This window comes from Mustela erminea, chromosome 9 (genome assembly GCF_009829155.1).
Source record: "Mustela erminea isolate mMusErm1 chromosome 9, mMusErm1.Pri, whole genome shotgun sequence".
Taxonomy (NCBI): domain Eukaryota; kingdom Metazoa; phylum Chordata; class Mammalia; order Carnivora; family Mustelidae; genus Mustela; species Mustela erminea.
Genome location: NC_045622.1, coordinates 100,159,537 through 100,184,343, shown reverse-complemented (window position 1 = coordinate 100,184,343; position 24,807 = coordinate 100,159,537). Strand labels below are relative to the sequence as shown.

Here is a 24,807-nt window from a genome sequence, read left to right as displayed (position 1 = left end):
AATTACATATAAGCTGAATAGGCATTAATCCATTTTCTCCATTCCCATTCCCTCTACCTCATCTAGGTAGTTAATATCTGTATAAAATATTTTTCTGTTTTTCCAAATCTTTATATATTTTTTACGGTGATAAGAAAACATATCATGAGATCAACACTCCTGACCAATATTTAAACATACAATACAGTAATGCTGATTATAGCACAATGTTTTATAACAAGCCTCTACAACTTAATCATCTTGAGTAAGTGATGCTTCACTCCTATTGAATATAATTTACTTTACATATTCACATTAGCCAGTTTTTAGTTGGACTTTTATAATAAAAATGCCTTTTCTTACAAAGCTGAATCTCCTTTATACGCCCTTCATCTTTCTATTAATCCTGGTCTTATCCTATCTCACTATCTGTTTCATCACGTATAGATCTTATCTACACTGTGTCCTTCGTATGCAAGTTTTTACTGGTTAACTATATGTGAATGTACTTCTTAACAAAATGCTATAATTTTTCAGACTTTTAAATTACTGTAAATTACATACTGAATGTCTCTTTCTGCAAGTTCACTTAGGAGTATGACAGGTAAATAGAAGTCAATCTCTGTATGTTGAACTCATCTATCTTTGCTTTTCCTTCTGAAGGGACATGTAACAGTGTTTAATGTTGATAGGAAACACAGTACAATCAATTAAGAGAAGATATTGCATAATTTTTCCTACATCCTTTGTCCTGCATATTTTACATCTTTGTTCCTCAAGTTATAGCTCAAAGGATTCAGCATCGGAATAATGAGGCTATAAAATATGGACACCACTTTGTCAATATTAAAAGAATGACTGGACTTAGGTTGAACATGCATAAATATCAAAGTCCCATAGAACACAGTGGTCACTGTTGGGTGGGACCCACAGGTGGGAAAAGCCTTGCACCTTCCTTCAGCTGAGTTCATCCTGACAATAGCTAACAGGATCAGCAGGTAAGACACAAGAACTATTAGAAGCAATAAAATCAAATTAAAAACTGAGAAAATCATAATCATCACTTCCATTTTGTGCATATTTGAGCAGAGCAAAGATAACAAGGGGAAGCTGTTACAGTAGAAATGATTTTCAATATTGTAGCCACAGAAAGATAAACTAAGTACCTTGGTGGTGACTGTAAGAGACACGAATGTGCCATAGAGATAGGGGATTACCACCAGCATCTGATCTAGACTTGGTGGCATGATGACAGGGTGAAGGTTACAGGTGGCCATGGTAGGGCTCCTAGGACATAGCTTACAGGAAAGCTCCATGGGTGGTGCACAAATAATAGGAGATCGTATGTGCTTCCACAACACATGAAACATTTTGGGTTCCCCAGTGGTTGAATAACCCAGATCAGTGAGAGCCAGGAGTTTGAATAAGAAGTAAATGAATGTTTGTAGCCCAGAGTCTGTCTTGGTGAGGATGCTCAAGCTAGAGAACCCATCACCAAAACCAGGTAAATAGTGAGGAAGAGTCCAGGCAATGGAGCCTGCAGCTCAGGGGGTCCTGTGGTTCCCAATAAAATGAATTCTTTCCACAGTGTTAGACTGTGTTCGTCCATCCAGGTCATTCAGGAAACCTACCTTGGGAATAAATAAAAAAAAAAAAAACATGAACCTGCATGACATATGACTGAGATGACCATTGTAATAAGTGATTAAAGGCTGAAATCTTGCATTTATGGTCTAAGCTTTAATTGGCTGTTCCAATAGCTGGCAGCTCAAGTCTCTCTCTTCTGGCTAGGTTGAGCTCTTTATAGCTTTCTTTCTTTCTTTTTTTTTTTTTTTTTCTTTTTAAGATTTTATTTTTATTTATTTATTTGAGAGAAAGAGAGAATGAGAGAGAGGCAGAGAGCATGAGGGGAAAGGTCAGAGGGACAAGCAGGCTCCCCACTGAGCAGAGAGCCCACTGTGAACTCCAGGATCATGACCTGAGCCAAAGCAGTCCTTTAACCAGCTGAGCCACCCAGATGCCCCTCTTTATAGCTTTCTCAGGGATGACAGCAAAGCACAAAAAACAAAAGGAAAATCTCTATATTTGGACTTTATCAAAATAGAAAAAAAATGAATTTTACGGATGAAAGGAAATTATTAAAGAATGAAAAGTTGGAAATAATGGAAATAAATTATAAATTTATTGGATATAATGGACAAAATTATATAGATAATGGAAAAATTATGAATCTTATATCTGGTAAGGGTCTTGTACATAAAATATCCAAAGGCTACTTAAAACTCAACATCTCAAAGAAAAATTACCCAAATTAAAAAACAGGCAAAACACTTGAACAGATGTATCTCACAGAAAATATACAAATGGCCTAAGCTCAGGAAAAACTATTTGAGTTGTTTGTCATTAGAAAAATGCAAATCAAAACCACAGGGAGCTACCACTTCACCTGCTTTAGAGTGACTTAGAAAAGAAAAGACAAGGCAATGGCACGACTTGGGTATCCTGTAGGTATCTTGCAGCCAGGCCCTCTTTAGCATATGCAAGTTCTTTTGAAACCTCCTTTTTCCTTACTTCCCCCAACTTTGGAGTGCATAATCACCACTCCTCAAGACCCAGGTGCAGTGGCCCTTTCTGCCCTTGGGTCCTGTCCCAATGCTTTAATAAACCACCATTTCACATCACACAACAAAGATAGACAGAAAGACAGACAGAAAGAAAGAAGAACTGGCAATAGTGTGGAGATTAGAATATTCATGTATTATTGGGGAAGTAAAATGGCACAACCACTAGGGAAGCACATTGATGGTTACTCAATAAGTTAAACATACAATTATCATTATGATTCAGTAATTCCAATCTTGGATATGTACTCAGGGGTATTGACAAACCCAAGTGTCCAACAAAACTTTGCTTGTAAACGTTCATAAGAGCATTCATAATAGTTAAAATAGTTCATAACATTCAAAACTTAGAGACAACCCAAATGTTCAACAACTGGTGAATGGATAACATGTGTGTTGTATCCATACAATGGAATATTATTATACCATACAAGGAAAGAAGTATTGGTATATGGTACAACGTGTATGTGTCTTTAAAACTTTATGCTAAGCAAAATAAGCTAAGTATAAAAGGGCACATAGTATACATTTTATATAATTCCATTACATGGAATCTCCAGAAGAGATAAATCCACAGAGATAGAAAGCAGATTAGTTGTGGCTTATTAGAAACACTAAATTAATTCTCAGGAGACAATACAGGTAAGGACATCTTTCTGGTAGATATAAAAAATATCATGAATCTCATGGAATAAATGAAAATATTAAAACCTGCACTCTGTTCAAGTCCAAGCTAATAAATACCTGTCCCCCTATATATGAAAAGATATGAGATGTTTTTCTCATCATCTCTAGAGTTCTATGTAAAGCACTGAACTTTTTGTTTTACATGGTTCAATTTATACTTACATTACTTTATTTGATTACTGAAGGTAAACTTGTTCTTACCTTTTAAATCTGTTTTTTCCCTCCCTCTCAAGACTATACAAACATGTAAAAAATACAATGAGATTAACACTGGACCTTCATAAAAATCTACCCTCAGTGTAGAGGTGAGAGAATTAAACCATTCCCCAGTCCTGCCCCTCCAACTGCCAAATACAGTTCTCTAAACTGAATTGACACTAAGTATATTCTGCAATGAAAGGTCAACAAAATATGCACTTAAATTCACATATTTAAACATTGAAGTAATTTTCAAGGGGGGATAAGGAGAGTTTTGGAAAAAGCTATTAAGTAAGTGGAAAAGAAATCTTAAATTTAGGCAAAATACATGTTACTGCTTTATAATTTTGCAAGAATTATTTGCCTAAATTCTATTTATCTTTTAATCTTAGCTCCAATCTCCATTAGATGTGCATTGAGTCATTCAAGGGACAATCTCATGGCATTTCAGAAACTCTTCCATGGCTTGTAGGTAAGGAAGCAGCGCAGTCCCCTTACTAATCAGACTTTGTGGTGTGGTAGAGACATAACAAGACTGTAATCATTTGTTTTTGCCTCACTTCCAATTAAAAGTGGTAATTTGTAAAAGATATTGGTACATTTGGGAGACACATGGCATATTGGAAACAAATTGCAAGTATTATAAACATACTGAGATGATCCTTTTACTTGAGAAGTAGCTGGAAAACGCTATGGAAATGTGTTATTATTTGAGTTTAAGAATTCTGAAAAACATCCAAATAACTATGCATAACAATATCATCTTTGACATTTTTTTAAGGATCCAAATGAAAGAAAATAATCATGACAATCTTCAGGTCTTTGTTGTTAATTTTCTTAAAAATCCCTTTTCAGAGATTGTGGGTTTTTGGTTTTTTTTTTACTATTCAAAGAGTACAGGGATGCCTGAGTGGCTCAGTTGTTAAGCATCTACCTTTGGCTCAGAAAATGATCCCAGGGTCCTAGGCTCTAGGAGCCCTGCATCAGGTTCCCTGCTCAGTGGAAAGCCTGCTTCACCCTCTCCCACTCCCCTTGCTGTGTTCTCTCTTTCACCATCTCTCTCTCTGTCAAATAAATAAAATCTTAAAAAAAAAAAAAAAAAGAGTACAAACTTCCTGCATCATAGCAAATGTCTAGCTTTCACCAAAAATTGCAAGAAAGATGTTTACAACCTTGTATTCACCCAGAGACTTCAGTTATCATGGCAGATAATTAAAGAGATGGCTAAATCACCAAGAGGTATCAGACCCTAATGGTCTCTGAAGAGTTACTGGTCTGAGTTAGTCACAGGACAGGTGCAGTTCAGTTCACTCACCTTTGAAGGGTTGAAAGGGAATCTTTTTGTGCTCCCATACATTACTAACACACCCAGGGAGGATATATGGGTGTCTTTCCTGCACATTAATTACACCAAAGATTTCAAAAGCCTCAAAGGAAGTCATGGTGTATCTGCTAATTATATAGAACATCTTTATATTCCCCTACAAATAAAGTTCTGTTAGAAAACTTTCCATGGTATCTTCTGGTTAAGTGTTTCTACTATAACCCAGATCTGGAATTGAAACTTTGTATCTGTAGGAACGGTATTTTCATTTTTCTCTAACCCCAAATTATCTCCTTTTAATACAGTGGCTTTTTGAACTTTATGTCTGGGGACAGAATGAAGATGTTTGAATGATGCTTACTGCATCCTTAAAATTAATTTACAAGTAGTAACAACATACAGGAAAGCTGTTTTCCCTTATTTTTAGTGCTTAAACTTATTGTTGAAGCATAATACACATATTAAAAATGCATACATCACACGTTTTTACAAATCAAACACAACTATGTGATCAGAATCCAGATTAAAGAGCTATGACAATAACAAAAATAAAACATTGTCAAGACCCCAGAAGAATCCTTCATTCTCCTATCACACACACAAACACACAGGAATAACCATTATTCTGCCTTCTACCAGCATAAGTTATTTTTACCTATTTTTGTTAATTTATAAAAAAAATACTATATGTGTTATTGCTTTGGTGGGGCTTCCTTCAGTTATTATGTTGTTATAGGTAGTTCTAGATTGCCCATTCTCACAGCTGTGCATATTTTTATGAATATACCACAAATTAGTTACTCATTGTGCTATCATCAATGCTAGAATTGGTTCAAATTTGCAGGCTTATGACCAGTGACATAAACATTCCATTCCATCTGATGTTTTGATCAACAACATAAAACATTCTTTTTCACATCTTTGGATTATAAAACAAACAAACAAACAAAACAAACAAACAAACAAACAAAAAAACTGCTCTGAGGGGCACCTGGGTGGCTCAGTGGGTTAAGCCTCTGCCTTCGGCTCAGGTCATGATCTCAGGGTCCTGGGATTGAGCCCCATATCGCACTCTCTGCTCGGCAGGGAGCCTGCTTCTCCCTCTCTCTCTCTGCCTGCCTCTCTGCCTACTTGTGACCTCTGTCTGTCAAATAAATAAATAAAATCTTAAAAAAAAAAAAAAAAACAACAAAACCTGGATTTTTGTCATGTATTTATGAAAAAGAATCATTTACAATTTATAAAAAATATTCCTCTGATATACAGAAACGTTTTCTGAAAATGGCATTTAAAAACAGCTACTACTACATCCTTCACATCCACGCCAATAGTTAACCTAGATTGGCTTAATCTTGAAAGCATTTTTATTGGGTATATCCTTCACGCTGAACTTGTTGAGTCATAGGATTCACACACTCAGCACTAGTAAATATTGTCCAGTGAGTTTCCAGAGCAGTTGTTGTTTTTTATTTTTTTTAAGATTTTACTTATTTATTTGACAGACAGATCACAAGTAGGCAGAGAGAGAGAGAGAAGAAGGCTTCCTGCTGAGCAAAGAGCCACATATGCAGGACCCTGGGGTCATGACCTGAGCTGAAGGCAGAGGCTTTAACCCACTGAGCCACCCAGGTGCCCCTCAGAGCAGTTTTTGTTTGTTTGTTTGTTTGTTTTGTTTTGTTTTTAGTTTTTTTTTTAAATTTTTAAAAATTTCTTTTCAGCATAACAGTATTCACTGTTTTTGCACCACACCCAGTGCTCCATGCAAACCGTGCCCTCTCCAATACCCACCACCTGGTTCCCCAAACCCCACCCCCCGCCTCTTCAAAACCCTCAGATTGTTTTTCAGAGTGCATAGTCTTTCATGGTTCACCTCCCCTTCCAATTTCCCCCAACTCCCTTCTCCTCTCCATCTCCCCTTGTCCTCCATGCTATTTGTTATGCTCCACAAATAAGTGAAACCATATGATAATTGACTCTCTCTGCTTGACTTATTTCACTCAGCATAATCTCTTCCAGTCCTGTCCATGTTGCTACAAAAGTTGGGTATTCCTCCTTTAAAGAAGCCCCCTTAATATTTCCTGCAGTATCAGCTTAAAACCACATTGAGATATCACCTTACACCAGTTAGAATGGCCAAAATTAGCAAGACAGGAAACAACATGTGTTGGAGGGGATGTGGAAAAAGGGGAACCCTCTTCCACTGTTGGTGGGAATGCAAGTTGGTGCAGCTTCTTTAGAGAGCAGTGTGGAGATTCCTCAAGAAATTAAAAATAGAACTTCCCTATGACCCTGCCATTGCACTCCTGGGTATTTACCTCAAAGATACAGATGTAGTGAAAAGAAGGGCCATCTGTACCCCAATGTTTATAGCAGCAATGGCCACGGTGGCCAAACTGTGGAAAGAACCAAGATGGCCTTCAACGGACAAATGGATAAGGAAGATGTGGTCCATATACACTATGGAGTATTATGCCTCCATCAGAAAGGACGAATACCCAACTTTTATAGCAACATGGACTGGACTGGAAGAGATTATGCTGAGTGAAATAAGTCAAGCAGAGAGAGTCAATTATCATATGGTTTCACTTATTTGTGGAGCATAACAAATAGCATGGAGGACATGGGGAGATAGAGAGGAGAAGGGAATTGGGGGAAATTGGAAGGGAAGGTGAATCATGAAAGACTATGGACTCTGAAAAACAATCTGAGGGTTTTGAAGGGGCGGGGGTGGAAGGTCGGGGTACCAGGTGGTGGGTATTATAGAGGGCATGGATTGTGGAGCACTGGGTGTGGTGCAAAAATAATGAATACTGTTACGCTGAAAATAAAAAATAAATTTAAAAAAGTTGGATATTCATCCTTTCTGATGGAGCCATAATATCCATACTGTATATGGACCACATCTTCCTTATCCATTCGTTCATTGAAGGGCATCTTGGTTCTTTCCACAGTTTGGCCACCGTGGCCATTGCTGCTATAAACATTTGGGTACAGATGGCCCTGCTTTTCACTACATCTGTATCTTTGGGGTAAATACCCAGTAGTGCAATTGCAGGGTCATAGGGAAAGTGCAGCCACTTTGGAAAACAGTATGGAAATTCCTCAAAAAATTAAAAATAGAGCTTCCCTATGACCCTGCAATTGCAGAGCAGTTGTTTTAATGCACATACCTGTTAACAGTGCAAATAGTCATGGTTGCTCAATAGCCTTGTTAAGATTTAGTATTTTCCCAGATGCCTGGGTGGCTCAGTGGGTTAAAGCCACTGCCTTCAGCTCAGGTCAAGATTTCAGGGTCCTGGGATCAAGCCCTGCATCGGGCTCTCTGCTCAGTGGGGAGCCTGCTTCCTTTCCTCTTTCTCTGCCTGCCTCTCTGCCTGCTTGTGATCTCTGTCAAGTAAATAAATAAAATCTTAAAAAAAAAAAAGACAGTATTTTCCGACATTTTCTTCCTTACCTTTGAGGATAATGTATATGGGACTTTAGTATTGTGATTTTATTTTGTATTATTCTAATGCTAAATGAAATTGAGACACTTTTTATTTTATTTATTTTTTTTTTCCTTTTCCCAAACTTTATTTTATAAAATGTATAGAGTAAGTTCCAGCAGTAACATCCTTCTTAATTAAAATAAGTTACATCCCTGCGCACAGGGCCCTGAGGCACAAGAGCCCTGGGGGTGGCACGGCGGGAAGAGACACTTTTTATATGTTTAATGGCCATTTTAGAGATTTTCTTTTGAAACATGGTGGTTAATATCTTTTGTCACCTTTGCATTGTATTTCATGTTAACTATTTTATTTCTGGATTTGTAAGAGTTACTTTTATATTTTGCATGAGTCCCTTGTCAGCTCTCTGTCTGATTCTGTACGTCTGATAAAACTATCTTCTCCTACTATGAAAGTTTCCTTTCCACACTATTAAATTTGATGAACAGAATTTCTTTTTTTTTTTTTTAAGATTTTATTTATTTATTTGACAGACAGAGATCACAAGTAGGCAGAGAGGCAGGGAGAGAGAGGGAGAAGCAGGCTCCCTGCCAAGCAGAGAGCCCGATAGGGGGCTCAATCCCAGGACCCTGAGATCATGACCTGAGCCGAAGGCAGAGGCTTAACCCACTGAGCCATCCAGGTGCCCTGATGAACAGAATTTCTTAAAACAGTTCAGTGGATCATTTTAAATCTTAGATAGCTATTGTTTTGTGCATTCTGTTTAAAATGTTGTATATATTTCTATATCATAAAGACGTCCCACTATGTTTTCCTTTTCAAGTTGTTTGCATTTCACATTTAGATCTTTAATTCAAGTAGAATTGAGTCTGTATAGGACCTGAGTATGTGCCAAGATTTTTTTTCCCTAAAACAAATAGAAAAAATTACCCTAATAACATTTATTGAAAAGATCATTCTTCCACTTCTAGAAAATAATGATGCATCTATCATATGTTAAATGACAATATACGTATGGATCTGTTTCTGTTGTCATCAGTCTAGTCCATTGATCAATTAGTCTGACTTCTGTAACTTGTTTTCTTTCTTTTTTTACTGAAGTGCAGTTGAAGTGCAGACACACAACATTACATTAGTTTCAGAGGCACAGCATAGTGCATCAGCATGTTTATACATTCTTTATGTCCACCACAAGTGTAACTGCCATCTGTCACAATACAATACCGTCAACTATATTTTTTATGCTATACCTTTTATCCTGTTACTCACTTATTCCATAATGGGAAGTCCCTCTCACCTGTTTATTCCTTCCCTGTATTTTTCTCCCCTCCAGCAGCCATCAGTTTGTTCTTGGTATTTATGGGTCTGTTTCTGGTTTTTTGTTTGTTTTGTTTTTAGATTCCATATATAAGCGAATTCACATGGTATTTGTGTTTCTCTGTCTGACTTGTTTCACTTTCCACAATACCCTCTAGGTCCATCCATGTTGTCACAAATGGCAAGAGCTCATTCTTTCTAATGGCCAACTAATGTTATATATATATATATATATATAACATTTTATATATATATATATATATATAAAATATCTATTCATCTATCTATCAAGCTATCAAGGGCTACTTGGGCTGCTTCTGTAACTTGACTACTGCAGATAATGTTGCAATGAACATAAGGGTGCATGTATCTTTTTGAATTTGTATTTTCATGTTCTTTGTGTAAATAACCAGTAGTGAAATTACTGGATCATATGGTATTTTATTTTTAATTTTTAGAGGAACATCCATTCTTCTTCCTTAGGGCCTTTATCAATTAGGACTATATTTTCTTAATTACTACAGCTTTTTAATAGGTCATGAAATACGGAAGTGTAACTCCTGTGACTTTATACTCTTTCTATAAGACTGTCTTTAACTTTTTATCATTTTGCCTTGCATAATAACTTTTAGAATCAGCTTCCATCACTCTAAAAAGAAGAAGAAAAGACAAACAAAGAATGAACAAGGGAAGAATTGTTTTAAAAATATTTTTAAAAATAATTTTTAAAAAATCGTCTAACTATATTAAAGGAGTTGATATCTGTTATTGGAAACCTCTGTGTTCTTTATTCTTCAAAGATATTCTAGACCCTTTGCATTTCCACATATTTCTTAAAGTCAACGAGTATTAAAAATACTATTGGATTTTTGATTATTCCTGCATTAAAAGCATAGAATAATTTAGGGAGGATGAACCCCATCACACAACATCTATTTCATCCAAGCAATGGGATGGTATATGCTACATTTATGTCTTCCTTAATAATTCAACAATGATTTTGTAGTTTCTAGGAAACAATCATGCAAATCCTTCACTACAATTTTCCCTTGGTATTTCAGCTTTTATTTCTAGTAAAAGCAATAGTTTAAAATGATATTTTTCCTTGGGACATCTGGATGGCTTAGATGGTTAAGTATCTGCATTCGGCTCAGGTCATGATCCCAGGGTCCTGGGATCGAGTCCTGCATTGGGCTCCCTGCTCAGCAGGGAGTCTGTTTTCTCCTCTGTCTCTGCCTTTCTACCCTGCTCATGCTCTCTCTCTTTATTTATTGAACAAATAAAATCTTAAAAAAAATTAAAATAATAAAATTATATTTTTCCTGTTTTTTTTTTTTTTTTTTTTGGCCAGTGTATAGCAAAAACAAACAAACAGAAGACAAACAAAACAAAAACAAAAGAAACCCACTGATCTCTTATATGTTGGCCTTATGCACCACTCTTTAAAAATTCACATTTTACTTCTAATGTTTCAGAATGAAGAGTATTTTGGAATTTTTACTGTATGCAGGTAAGCCACCTGAAAATAATCACACTTATTTCTGCTTTCTAAAGCATATATAGGCTCACATATCATCATTTAACAAATTTGGAGATGTTATCCACCACAAGGGACTGTTAAATTGCCATTCAAACAGGTAGCATTGATTATTCATTTATACATATATTCCTTCTCCAAAAACAGTAAGTGCCATCTATCTATGCCCTATTCAGTATGGTAGGCACTAGTATTTATTTAATATTTAATAAAGATACAAAAAAGCCTTTTAAAAAATATTATCTAAGCAGAGGTGTGTTTTAAACACAACAAACCAAAACTTGTCTTCATTTGCAACATAAGTACTTGGCAATGTGAGAACAGTGGTCCAAACTTCAGCCTCTTGCACTGAAACTAATGTTGATTTCAGAAGAATGGTCACTAGTGAAACTTCTATAAGCTGATAACAAGAAAAATATTTCTAGGTGTCCATGACTTTTACACATTGCTCCTTTATAAGACATATGTCAAATGATAAAAAGCAGTGTATAACCTAGTTTATTGAATACATAATCTATGTTGCATTCTACGTAGGTAGTCTGTGCAGATTTTTCCAAATCCTATGCAGGGCACTTTTTACCTCTTTGTTCCTCAAGCTGTAGATCATGGGATTCAGCATAGGTATTATCAGAGTGTAAAATACAGAGGCAATTTTATCGGTATCAAAAGAATGACTGGATTTGGGTTGCACGTACATGAAGAATAGTGTTGCATATAATACAACAACCACTGTCAGGTGAGAACCACAGGTAGAGAAGGCCTTGTGCCTGCCCTCTGCAGAGTTCATCCTAAGGATGGCCATAAGGATTAGGATGTAAGACACTAGCACTATCAGAAGCGATGAAACCAAATTAAATGCTGAAAAGATCAGTATTATCAACTCAATATCACTTGAGCTTGAGCAAAGCAAAGTTAACAAGGGAAGATTGTCACAGTAAAAATGTCTAATGACATTATGGCCACAGAAGGATGACATAAAAATCTTTATGGTAATTATCAGAGAAAGAAAAGCACTGTAGACATAAGGGACTGCCACCAGAATCCAGCACACCCTTTCTGACATAACAATTGTGTAGAGCAGAGGGTTACAGATGGCCACATAGCGATCATAGGCCATTGCGGACAGAATGAAAAGCTCACTGATGATGAACAAGATGAAGAAAGACAGCTGTGTGGCACACCAGTTGTAGGGGATTGTATTTTGGTTAGTTACCAAATTTACTAACATTTTGGGTCCCACAGCAGTTGAATAACCAAGATCAATGAAAGCCAGGTGTCTAAGAAAGAAATACATGGGTGTTTGGAGCCTGGAATCCATGTTGGTGAGGATGATCATGCCCAGGTTGCCCACCACTGAGGCTGTGTAGATGATGAGGAAGAGCCCAAAGAAGGGAGCCTGCAGCTCCGGATGGTCCGTGATTCCCATTAGGATGAATTCTGTTAGCACTGTTAGATTTTGTTTGTTCATCCAGGCTGTTAAGGAAGATTGCTGTGGGAACAACCATCACAAGAGTCACTGGGTTTCAGGTGACAACATTTGTTGACATTTTAGGAGGCAAAGCCATTGTGGGTAAGAAAAATCCAATTTTTTAGACAGGTTAATTAAAATAAGACTCACCTCCATCACTGAACCTGGAAACAAATGATGAATGTGTTACAACCTAAGGTGTATGGTAACCATTTTATTTTTTGTACCACATGCTGGCTGTCATCATCACGTCAATGAAATCTTTTTATGGTCTGTCAACAATGTATTATTAGTAATGTTTGGTCTTGAGTGGAAATACTGATTTTTTTAGAAATGGTTTTTACTTAAGCTACCTATAATTGGTTAAGCCATTTCATACTTAAGAAAGAATTGTAATAAAAGTAATAGCCCACTGCTTCTTGTCCTTTCAACTTTTGTCCCAACCTCCAATGAAAAGTCATTTAGTAGTCTTTGACTTACTTTTCTTATTATAACTCTACATATCTAATAGCATTCTCATTCTACCATTCATTTCATTTTTAAAACTGTATTTTTAATTCCACTATGCTTGTATGAGTTTTAAACAGTGTTTATGATATTTTTATAATGCTGGACAATAATTTAGGTCTTATGCAGAAGTCCCTAACTCATACGTTCTTATGCACATAAATAAACTTTTATTTTCTGTAGAGTCGTGCATGTGAAAATTCAGCACTCAGATGTTGATCATTTTCAGCTTATGATTATTGCTATGTTACATATCAAGTAAGGCCTGCATCTCTCTATATATATATATAAGTTATTAAATATGAGAAAAAAAACAATTAGTTGTCATTCCCACATTTGCTTTGACCTTACTGCTAATATCTTTGATATAGACTTAAGGTGGTTATACTATTCTAGCATACTTAAGGCAAATAAATTAAAATGTATTTCTTAAGGTATCTCCTATAATTGTTGAGTAAACTGCTATAAATATATTTACACAACAAAGAGAACTATCACTCCAAATTAAGGAGTGCTATCTCAAATGCATTAGAGGCTGCAAATAACACTGCATGAAGTACATGAATGAAAGACAAAGTACTAAGGAATGAGGGGAAAGAAATAAGGCAAGATTCATTAAAAATAATTATTTTAAAAATTATATGGGCAAGGACAAATGATTATCTGATCCAGATAAAGCTGGGAATGGCATTGAGAGAAATGGAGTACATTTACTATATTTTAATTGACTTCTGTTCTTACACCTTTATTTTTTCTCTTGTCAAGTATACATGAAATGTTTTAACGTATTTTATTGAAGGATTGCACTTCATCTACCTCTACTTTTTCATCTCCTTTCTCCCCCAGATTGTTTCTAAAGGTAAGTGCTTCCAAACTTTTCATGGGAAAAAATTATCTAATTTTATTATAAACTTTCTGGAATATAAAAAATGATGACTACATTGTGACTCATTCTACAAGGCCTAAAATTCTGATTTAAAGATAAATATTTATATTTAAAAACCCATTATACATACAGGCCTATAATTTCATTTTAGATGTATAACCCTACACAATAGTAATATACGTTTGATATCAATTTTTAAAATGTGTAAGAATTATAAAAAAACTTGTTTAAATTGCATTAATCCCATTTTTGGCTAGACATTTAGTTTTGGAAGATTTGTAATCAGGATTCTACACAGTATCAGAATGAATTAGAAAAAAATAAACATTTGAATAAATATTAGTGCTATTTAGAATGGACAAAAGTGACAATTAAGAAAAAAAGGGAAATTTCATTGTGATAGGACATCTTCTAAAAACTGACTACTTTAAAAAAGAAAAAAAAACTTTTTTGGGGAAACATTATAGAGGTCCTAAATAAATTGATAGAAATATTATGTTCCTGGATTGCACGATTTAGTGTGACCAAATATCACTTCTGCTGAATTTAGTCTATTTGATCAATGCCTTTACAATCAAAACTCACTAAGGAAATTGGTAGAATTTGACAGATTTCAAATGCATTTAGAAAATGCATACTGTAAAGAAGAAAGATACTTTTGAAAAGACCTGTACAATTAGATAATAAAACTTATAAACCTGGAGTTCTTGAGACAATATAGCATACTTACATCAATGGAAAAGAACAAGGACCTCAGGAAAGGACCCATGAAAGCATAGAACTGCAGTGTAAGACAGAAGTGGCATGTTAGGATGTCCTTAGTATTAAAAAATGGTCTACTTAGTGAACCTGAGAAAGTGATTATCCCTATCCCTAATGATAAAATTGGATGTTTCATTCATCTATACAAAAATCAACCCTAGATTGGTTAAGTATTTAATGTCATAAGAAAGTGTTAAACTTTCATAAACTCAAAAACTGGAATCTCTGGATTCCTTAAATAAACAGAAACAAAACATAGAATAGAAATCCAACATTAATTTGGCAGATAAAATTACATAAATTTGCTTTATTCAAAAATCTATTCAAATTAACAAAATATTTATAGCAAAGCAACAACAAATATTCATTATCAGCAGCCAAACAAATGACAAAGTCAAATACCTCACGCTACAAAAATTATACCCAAAGAAATTACTATTCCACAGCAGTTTGGACAGTTTGGTAAACCTCTTCATTCTAACATTCATTTTATTGTGATTTTGCAAATCCCTGGCATTCTTTCTAAACTCAATTGAATATTATGTGGCCCTGATCCCCATCAGTCATTCTTAAACACTTCCTGGAAACAAACAAACAAACAAAATAAGCATCAAACCTGACTCTTCTCAAATGGAAGCAGAAACTCCAGAGTTGTGGCAGGACCTAGGGAATGGGCATGAAAACCAAGGATGTCTCTTGTGCAAATGCTAACACCCAATCTCAACTAAATATTCTGTAACATTTTGTAAATAACCTCAACTGAATAAATAGGTTAGTCAAATTGAGAACATTTCACTCTTATCAAAAGGAGAGAGAAAGGCAGAGAAGGAAGGAAGAGGAGGATTCTCAGTTGAGTTTGCAAAAATGCTTACTCTCCCTTCACCATATATATTGTCTAGACCCTCTATATAAATGTAGAAATAGTAACAAATAGAAATGAGGTCACTTACCACCTTCAAAGAACATACTCATAGTGGTAAACATATATAATTACTCCAGAAAACCTAGTTATTAAAAGAGAAGATTATTATGCATAATGTAATGTACTGAGTCTGGCATTGATGACTATACTCATAACTGTCCTTTAAATGGAAGGTAGTTATCAATAATCATCACTGCAACTAATATAGTGATCATTATAATCAGTAACATCTACTAACCTTAAGTGAGGACTGCCTTTGTGTTCCCTTGTGTGATTACCAGCTTGATGCTGTCAGAAGAATTTATGAACATCTCCTCCCTTTGAGACACTCCCCCTGGGAACTTGAAAGCAATTCTTGGTTATTCCCAAATCATCTGACAGTAGGAAATGATGTCACTGGTCTTTGCTAATTATTCAGAGTAACTTTGATTCCCCTGTTGAGGAAATGTCTTTTTACATAAACAATTCACCTGCTTTCCCCAGTTGTTATTTTTATTGTATTCATTCAAATATCTGGATTTAAGTAGATTATTTCTTATATGCCTTAATCATCTATAAATCACATAAACTTTCAGAATCTCCACAAAGTCTTCTTCCATGTTTTATATCTGAGGATTAAAAACAAAACTTGTAAATATGTCCTATAGTATGTTAGAGGATTCAGAAGTGATAAAAATTATGAATATATGTGTAGCTCCTATTTTTATTTCTTTTTCTAAACTCAGGGACTAAATTGAGTTAATGATACCCTAATTCCACATCCCATGTGCATGCTCAGTACTAATTTCCCATGTCTACTTCTGTTACTTTTCCTTAAATAGATATGAATCTCTTTTCAAAAGTTAAAATATGTCCTTAATATGGAATGTAATTTATAAAGTAAATATGATATACATTTTAAAATACACAACATTTTGTATAGATCATTTTGATATCTAAATGTTCTCACTCAACTATATGTTTTTGAATTTTATTCATTTTACTACATGTATACCAATATTTTGCTAACTTTTATTTTAATAAAATTGCTAGAATCTGATTCTATCTCCATTGACTATGAATGAAAGACAAAGTAATACGGACCAAGGGGAAATAGATATGGTATGATTTATTTGAAGTACTTAAATTTTGTCTGTTTAAAGGTACATGAACAGGGCAGGAGTCCAAGATAGCAGAAGAGTAGGAAATCTTAATTTTGTCTGGTCCCAGGAATTCAGCTAGATAGCTATCAAACCTTCTGAACACCTGAGAACCCAACCAGAGACTGAAGAAGAGAATAGCTGTAACTCTATGAATAGAAAAGCAACCACTTCCTACAAAATGACAAGACAGAAAAACTCACCTCAAAAAAAAAAAAAAAAAGAAAAAAAAAAAAAGAAAGAACAGGAGGCAGTACTGACTGCCAGGGACCTAATCAATATGGACATTAGTAAGGTATTGGAACTAGAGTTCAGAATAATGATTACAGAGATACTGGAGATACTAGTTGGGCTTGAAAAAAGCAGAGAAGACAGTGGAGAATCCCTTTCTGGAGAAATAAAAGAACTCAAATCAAAGCAAGTTGAAACCAAAAAGACTATTAATGAGATGCAATAAAAAATGGAAGCTCTATCTGCTAGGATAAGTGAGACAGAAGAGAGAATTAGTTATATAGAAGACCAAAAGATGGTAAATAAAGAAGCTGAGAAAAAAGAGAGGTACACAACTAATAAATCATGAGGGGAGAATCTGAGAGATAAGTGACACCATAAAGTGAAAAAATATTAGAATAATTGGGATCCTAGAACAAGGTGAAAGAGAGAGACGGGGAGAAGGTATATTGGAGCAAATTATAGTGGAGAACTTCCCTATTCTGGGGAAGGAAACAGGGATCAAGATCCAGGAGGCACAGAGAACCCTCTTCAAAATCAATAAAAATAGGTCAACACCCTGACACATAATAGTGAAACTTTCAATTCTCAAAGACAAAGAGAAAATCCTGAAAGCAGCTTTGGACAAGAGGTCAATAATCTACAAGGTTGGAAATATTATATTGGCAGCAGACCTATCCACAGAGACCTGGCAGGCCAGAAAGGACTGGTATGATATATTCAGTGCACTAAACTAGAAAAATATGCGACCAAAAATACTTTATCCAGCTAAGATGTCATTCAAAATAGACGGAGTGATAAAAAAGTTCAAGTGCAAACAAACTGAAAGAATTTGTGACTAGCAAACCAGTCCAACAAGAAATATTGAAAGAGGTCCTCTAAGTAAATAGAAAGCCCAAAAGTAACATAGAAAGGAACAGAGACAATATACAGTATTAGTCACAGACAATACAATAGCACTAAGTGTATATCTTTCAATAGTTACCCAGAATGTGAATGGGCTAAATGCCCTAATCAAAAGACAAAACATATTGGATTAGATTAAAAAACAAACAAACAAAAACAAGAGCCATCAGTATTCTGTCTTCAAGAGACTCATTTTAGACCCAAAGACACCTCCAGATTTAAAGTGAGGGAGTGAAAAACCACTTATCATGCTAATGGACATCAAAAGATGGGATGACAATCCTCTTGTCAGACAGATTAGATTTCAAACCAAAGACTGTAATAAGAGATGTGGAAGGATACTATATAATAATTTAAGAATCTATCCAATAAGAAGATCTAACAATTGCAAATATTTATCCCCCTAATGCACAAGCAACCAATTATATAAGCCAATTAATAACAAAATGTAAAGAACATATCAATAATAATGCAATAGTAGTAGGGGACTCTAACACCCCCTCACTGAATTGAACAGATCATCTAAGCAGAAGATCAAAAAGGAAATAAGGGTTTTAAATGGCACACTGGACCAAATGGACTTCACAGATATATTCAGAACATTTTATTTAAAGCAACAGAATATGCATTCTTCTCGAGTGCACATGGAACTTTCTCCAGAAAAGATCACATCCTGGGTACAAACCAGGTCTCAACTTGTACCAAAAAATTGGGATTATTCCCTACATATTTTCAGGCCACAATGCTTTGACAGTGGAACCCAATCACAGAGAAAAGTTGGAAAGAACTCAAATACATGGAGGCTAAAGAGCATCCTATTAAAGAATGAATAGGGCAAGCAGGAAATTAAAGAAGAATCTAAAAATTCATGGAAACAAACAAAAGTGAAAACACAACTGTTCAAAATCTTTGGGGTGCAAAGGCAGTCCTAAGGAGGAAGTATATAGCAATACAAGACTTTCTCAAGAAACAAGAAAGGTCTCAAATACATAACATAACCTTACACCTAAAGGAGCTAGAGAAAGAACAGTAATAAAACCTAAACCCAGCAGGAGAAGAAAAATAAGAAAGATCAGAGCAGAAATCAATGAAATAAAACCCAAAAGAACAGTAAAACAAATCAACAAAACTAGGAGCTGGTTCTTTGAGAGAATTGATAGAATTGATAAACCCCTGACCAGACTTATCAAAAAGAAAGGGAAAAGGACCCAATTAAATAAAATCATGAATGAAAGAAGAGAGATCACAACCAACACTGACGAAAAAAACACACACTTATAAGAACATATTATGAACAACTATACACCAACAAATTAGGCAATCTGGAAGAAATGGATGCAATCCTAGAGACATATAAACTACTAAAACTGAACCAGGAAGAAATAGAAAACCTGAACAGAACCATAACTAGCAAGAAATTGAAGCAGTAATCAAAAATCTCCCAACAAACAGGAGCCTAGAGCCAAACGGTTTCCCAGGGGAATTCTACCACAACATTTAAAGATTAATACCTTTTCTTCTGAATCTTTACAAAAAGTTGAAATGGAAGGAAAACTTCCAAACACATTTTATAAGGTCAACATTATTCTCAAACCAGAAAACGACCCCACCAAAAAGGAGAATTACAGACCGATATCTCTGTTGAACATGGATGCAAAAATTCTCACCAAAATACTAGACAATAGGATCCAACAGGAGAATAAAAGGATTTTCAATTTAACCACGTGGGATTTTCTTCTGGGCTGCAAGGTTGACTCAATTTCTGTAAATCAATCAATATAATGCACTCCATAAAAAAAGAAAGTGCAAGAACCATGTGATTCCCTTAATAGATGCAGAAAAAGCATTTGAAAAAGTACAGCATCCTTTCTTGTTTATCCTATCCTGATTAAAACTCTTCACAGTGTAGGGATAGAGGGTACATACCTCAATATCATGAATCCATCTATGAAGAACTCACAGCAAATATCATTCTCAATGGGGAAAAATGAGAGTTTTTTCCCTAAAGTCAGGAATATGGCAGGGATGTCCACTATCACCACTGATGTTCAACATAGTACTAGAGGTCCTACCTTCAGCAATCAGACAATAAAAAGAAATAAAGAAATCTGAATCAGCAAAGAAGTCAAACTTACTTTTTGCAGATGACATGAAAAAAACCCAAAAAACTCTACCCCAAAATTGCTAGGACTTATACAGAAATTCAATAAAGTGGCAAGGTATAAAATCAATGCACAAAAATCAGTTGTATTTCTATACAGCAACAATGAAACAGGAAAGAGAAATTAAGGAGTCAATCCCATTTACAACTGCACCCAAAACCACAAGATACCAAAGAATAAACCTAACCAAAGAGGCATAGGATCTGTACTCAGAAAACCATAGAATGTTCATGAAAGAAATTGAGGAAGACACAAAGAAATAGAAAAATCTTGGATTGGAAGAATAAATATTGTTAAAATGTTTATGCTTCCTAGAGCAATCTACACATTCAATGCAATCCCTATCAAAATACCATCAACTTTTTTCACAGAACTGAAACAAATCATCCTAAAATTTATATGGAACTAGAAAAGACCCCAAATAGCCAAAGGAATGTTGAACAAGAAAACCAAAGCTGGTGGCATGACAATGCCTGATTTCAAGCTATATTACAAAACTATAATCATCAATACTATGGTACTGACACAAAGACAGACACATAGATCAATGGAACAGAATAGAGAACTCAGACATGGACACTCAAATCTATGGTCAACTAATCTTCAACAATGCAGGAAAGAATATCCAATGGAAAAAAGACAATCTCTTCAGCAAATGGTCTTGGGAAAATTGGACAACCACATGCAGAAGAATGGTACTGGACCATTTCCTTACACCACATACAAAAATGGACTCAAAATGGATGAAAGACCTAAATGTCAAACAGGAATCCATCAAAATCCTTGAGGAGAACACAGGCAGCTACTTCTTCAACCTTGGCCGCAGCAACTTCTTGCTATACATGTCCCCAAAGGCAAGGGAAACAACAGCAAAGAGGAACTATTGGGACTTCATCAAGATACAAAGCTTCTGTACAGCAAAGGAAGCAGTCAACAAAACCACAAGTCACTGACAAAATGGGAGAAGATATTTGCAAATGACATATCAGATAAAGGGCTGGTATCAAAGATATATAAAGAACTTATCAAATTCAACACCCAAAGAAAAATAATCCAATCAAGAAATGGGCAGAAGACATGAACAGATATTTCTGCAAAGAAGACATCCAGATGGCCAACAGACACATGAAAAAGTGTTCCACATCACTCGGCATCAGGGGAATACAACTCAAAACCACAATGAGATATCACCTTACACCAGTCAGAATGGCTAAAATTAACAAATCAGGAAATGACAGATGCTGGCGAGGATATGGAGCAAGGGGAACCCTCCTACACTGCTGGTGGGAATGCAAGCTGGTGCAGCCACTCTGGAAAACAGCTTGGAGGTTCCTCAAAATATTGAAAATAGAACTACCCTTCGACCCAACAATTGCACTACTGGGTATTTACCCTAAAGATACAAATGTAGTGATCTGAAGGGGCATGTGCACCCGAATGTTTATAGCAGCAATGTCTACATTGTATATGTTTTTCAAGAAGAAGATATTTTTGTATTTATATTTTATTTATTTATTTATTTAAGATTTTATTTATTTATTTTTCAGAGAGTGAGAGAGAGAGAGAGCACAGGCAGATGGAGGCAGAGGGAGAAGCAGGCTCCCTGCTAAGCAAGGAGCCCAATGTGGGACTCGATCCCAGGATGCTAGGATCATGACCTGAGCTGAAGGCAGCCACTTAACCAACTGAATATCCCTATTCATGGAATCAGGTCAAAGCGACTGCTTCTGTCTGGTCCTGTGGTCCTGTTTGAAGTGCCCTAACTTTCACAGGTCTTGTCAGACTTTGCTTTATGGCTATGTCATGCATCTGCTCTGTCCTTCACCACTAGGGGACTTTTGTTGTCACTATATGGACACAAAAGCCATGGAACCTCCAGAACAGTTAGTCAGGGATAAGCTAAAAGTACAGGTGCCTTAACATCTGACAGGGTAAGTTTGATCTGTTGGAGATCAAAGTTGCCATATAAATTATCTTCCCTGTCTTACTCCATGGACAACTAGTACTGGGCTGATGTGCCTGCCTGATTGGTGGATTGGGCTGATTTATTTCTGATAAATGTGTTCTAGTGATATGCAAGCACTTGTGTATGTATGCCTACAGTTTGTTACCTTTGAACCAAATGATTTTAGTTTATCCTTCAATCAAAGAGGACTTTGTGTATAGTTTGTTTAGGATAAGTTTTGTAGCTAATATATGTAGAAAGGGTATATAGTATGCAAGTTTTTGAGAGAATATCCCATGGAGTACTCATGAATGAGACAGGTGGAAGATTTTGGATTGTCTAGCTATAGAATATATGTCAATATAAATGTAGATGTTTTAGGCAGAATAATGTGCCCTCACTTACCCACCATAGATGCCCATGTCCAAATCCCCAGAACTGTGAACATGCTGCCTTTCATTGAAAAAAGAGACCAGAAGTGTCCATCCTATAGTGTGACTTTCTTTTCAGCTTTGCTGTTTATTTATGACTAAAATTAGATATTGATTCATGGATCTGAGTGTCCTGGTTCCTATATTTGCCTTCTTTCAGAATCCCTGAAAATTTCACATCTAGTTTATTTCCAGATATTGTCTGACTTGCATGCCTTGACTAGTCTCCCTTACTCTATTGTAAATTAGGAGCATTTTACATGTACAAAGGAGCTATGGCACATAATGACTGTTAACCTTTTTGTGTTTTTTGATCCCAGTGTCCTTGAGAGTTGGTGTCACTTTGAAGACAATGGTTTATTTTTGACTAATAACACTTTACTCCAAAACACACTAAATAAAAATGCTAAAAGTAATGAAATTTGCTGTTATGAATCCATAACACAGACAATGACCTCTATACCATAGTGTTTGCTATGATAATATGACATGGAGAATATTAATTTTATATCATATCATGATAAATATCAACATTTTGCTTTGTGTACCTATAGCACATGAGAGCATTTAAAAAGTAGAATCCTCATTTGTATGCTTTCTTTTTCTGTTTTGCTAAATGTTCTATTTCAATGTATGTATAAGCTTTTTTTTTTAAGATTCCATTTATTCATTTAAAGAGAGACAGAGACAGAGACAGAGAACAAGCAAGGGGAGAGGCAGAGTCAGAGGGAGAGGGAGAAGCAGACTTCCAGCCGAGCTGAAAGCCAGACATAGGGCTCAATCCCAGGACCAGGAGATCATGATCTGAGCTGAAGGTAGAAGCCCAACCATCCGAGCCAACCAGGTGCCCCTAAGCATTATTTATTTAGTTTTTCTTCTGACCCGAAGACTTCTTTTTCTGTTATTCAAATTTATATTAAGTGCAAGGTAAAAGTGGATTCAAAAAAGTTAAGAAATTGAAACACAAAATACACCAAAAAGGAAAAATAAAACTTTTAATAGTTGGAAAGAACAGATCTATGGCAAGTAGGATGACCTGACTCAACCATAGTCCAAGAAGTGTTCTCACATTCCTTCCTCGGGTCTCAGACTTTTTCATCCTTGGCTAGAAATTACAAAAACTCAGTAGCAAGTTGTGTTACACTTTAAAATGTATTTATTTTGAAACTATTGTTTACTACTTAAATAAGTGTACTTTCCTTGGTCAACTAATACATCTTTGTGCTGGGGAAAGTTGGATATTTGAGGTCGGAATAGAAAGGGTTAAGATCTTCCCATTGAAATCCATGTAATTTTTAACTATTGCCTCTGTATTTAACAGAGATTAGTTTTTTGGGAGCAGGTTAACTTTTCAGAGATTGTCTGAAATGAAGACCATTGAAGCTTTAAATTTACTTTAATTTGAAAGCCTGACAAGGGTTCTTTAGGAATCTCTTCAAAGCATCCTTCACATCCTTGTTCCTTAGGCTGTAGATGAGGGGATTCAGCATTGGTATCACCAGGGTGTAGAAGACAGAGGCCATTTTATCAGTATCTAAGGAGTGGTTGGTCCTTGGTTGCAAATACATGAAGAGAAGTGTCCCATAGAACACAGTGACAGCCATCATGTGAGAGGCACAGGTGGAAAAGGCTTTTCGGCGGCCCTCTGAAGAACGGATCCTTAAAATGGCAAGGACAATGTTGAAGTACGATGTTAGAACAATAATCATAGAGAAAAACAAATTGGTCCCTGAAAAGGTAAACACTGCTGTTTCTGGAAGATAGGTATCAGAACAGGACAATGCCAACAAAGGGACGTTATCACAGTAAAAATGGTTGATTTCATTGGAAGAACAGTATGACATGGAGAACACACAGGAGGAGACAGTCAGTGCTGTGGTCAGACTGTAGAGGTAAGTGAGGGACACCAGCAGTAAGCACATCTGTGGAGAGACCACCACCATGTAGAGCAGGGGCTTGCAAATAGCCACGTAACGATCATAGGCCATTGCAGCCAGCATGAAAATCTCCCCGACAATGAAAACTAGGAACCCACCCAGCTGGGCTGCACATCCATAGTAGGATATGGTTTTCTTTGTAACCAAGAAGTTTACCAGCATTTTGGGGGCAATGACAGTAGAATCGCCAAGATTGATAATAGCCAAGTGCCTGAGGAAGAAGTACATGGGCGTTTGGAGCTGAGAGTCAACACTGGTGAGGGTGATGATGCCCAGGTTCCCTGCCATGGTCAGCCCATAGATCAGCAGGAAAACAAAGAAGAGTGGAATCTGGAGGTCTGGGCGATCTGAGACTCCTATGAGAATGAACTCAGTCACCTGGGTGAGATTTTCTGAGGCCAT

The 24,807-nt window shown here is 35.9% G+C and overlaps 2 protein-coding genes, 1 long non-coding RNA gene and 1 pseudogene across 3 annotated transcripts; 1 reads left to right on the top strand and 3 right to left on the bottom strand.

Annotated features, from left to right (window-relative positions):
• Positions 1-689: 689 nt before the first annotated feature.
• Positions 690-1,588, bottom strand: LOC116600249 (annotated as a pseudogene).
• A 10,047-nt stretch (positions 1,589-11,635) lies between these two features.
• Positions 11,636-12,577, bottom strand: LOC116599153 (olfactory receptor 8K3-like). Its single transcript, XM_032358849.1, has one exon. It carries the CDS (start codon positions 12,575-12,577, stop codon positions 11,636-11,638), a length of 942 nt encoding a protein of 313 aa, XP_032214740.1.
• Positions 12,578-12,603: 26 nt separating this feature from the next.
• Positions 12,604-13,934, top strand: LOC116599154. Its single transcript, XR_004289261.1, has 3 exons — positions 12,604-12,679; positions 13,268-13,342; positions 13,850-13,934. It is a non-coding gene; the product is annotated as an uncharacterized LOC116599154 (long non-coding RNA).
• A 9,925-nt stretch (positions 13,935-23,859) lies between these two features.
• LOC116599931 (olfactory receptor 8J2-like) lies at positions 23,860-24,807 on the bottom strand. The gene has a single exon (XM_032359867.1). It carries the CDS (start codon positions 24,805-24,807, stop codon positions 23,860-23,862), a length of 948 nt encoding a protein of 315 aa, XP_032215758.1.

Excerpts from the sequence above, each read along its gene's own strand:
- LOC116599153 (XM_032358849.1), bottom strand. The coding sequence starts at position 12,577 with ATGAACAAACAAAATCTAACAGTGCTAACAGAATTCATCCTAATGGGA.
- LOC116599931 (XM_032359867.1), bottom strand. The coding sequence starts at position 24,807 with ATGGCCTCAGAAAATCTCACCCAGGTGACTGAGTTCATTCTCATAGGA.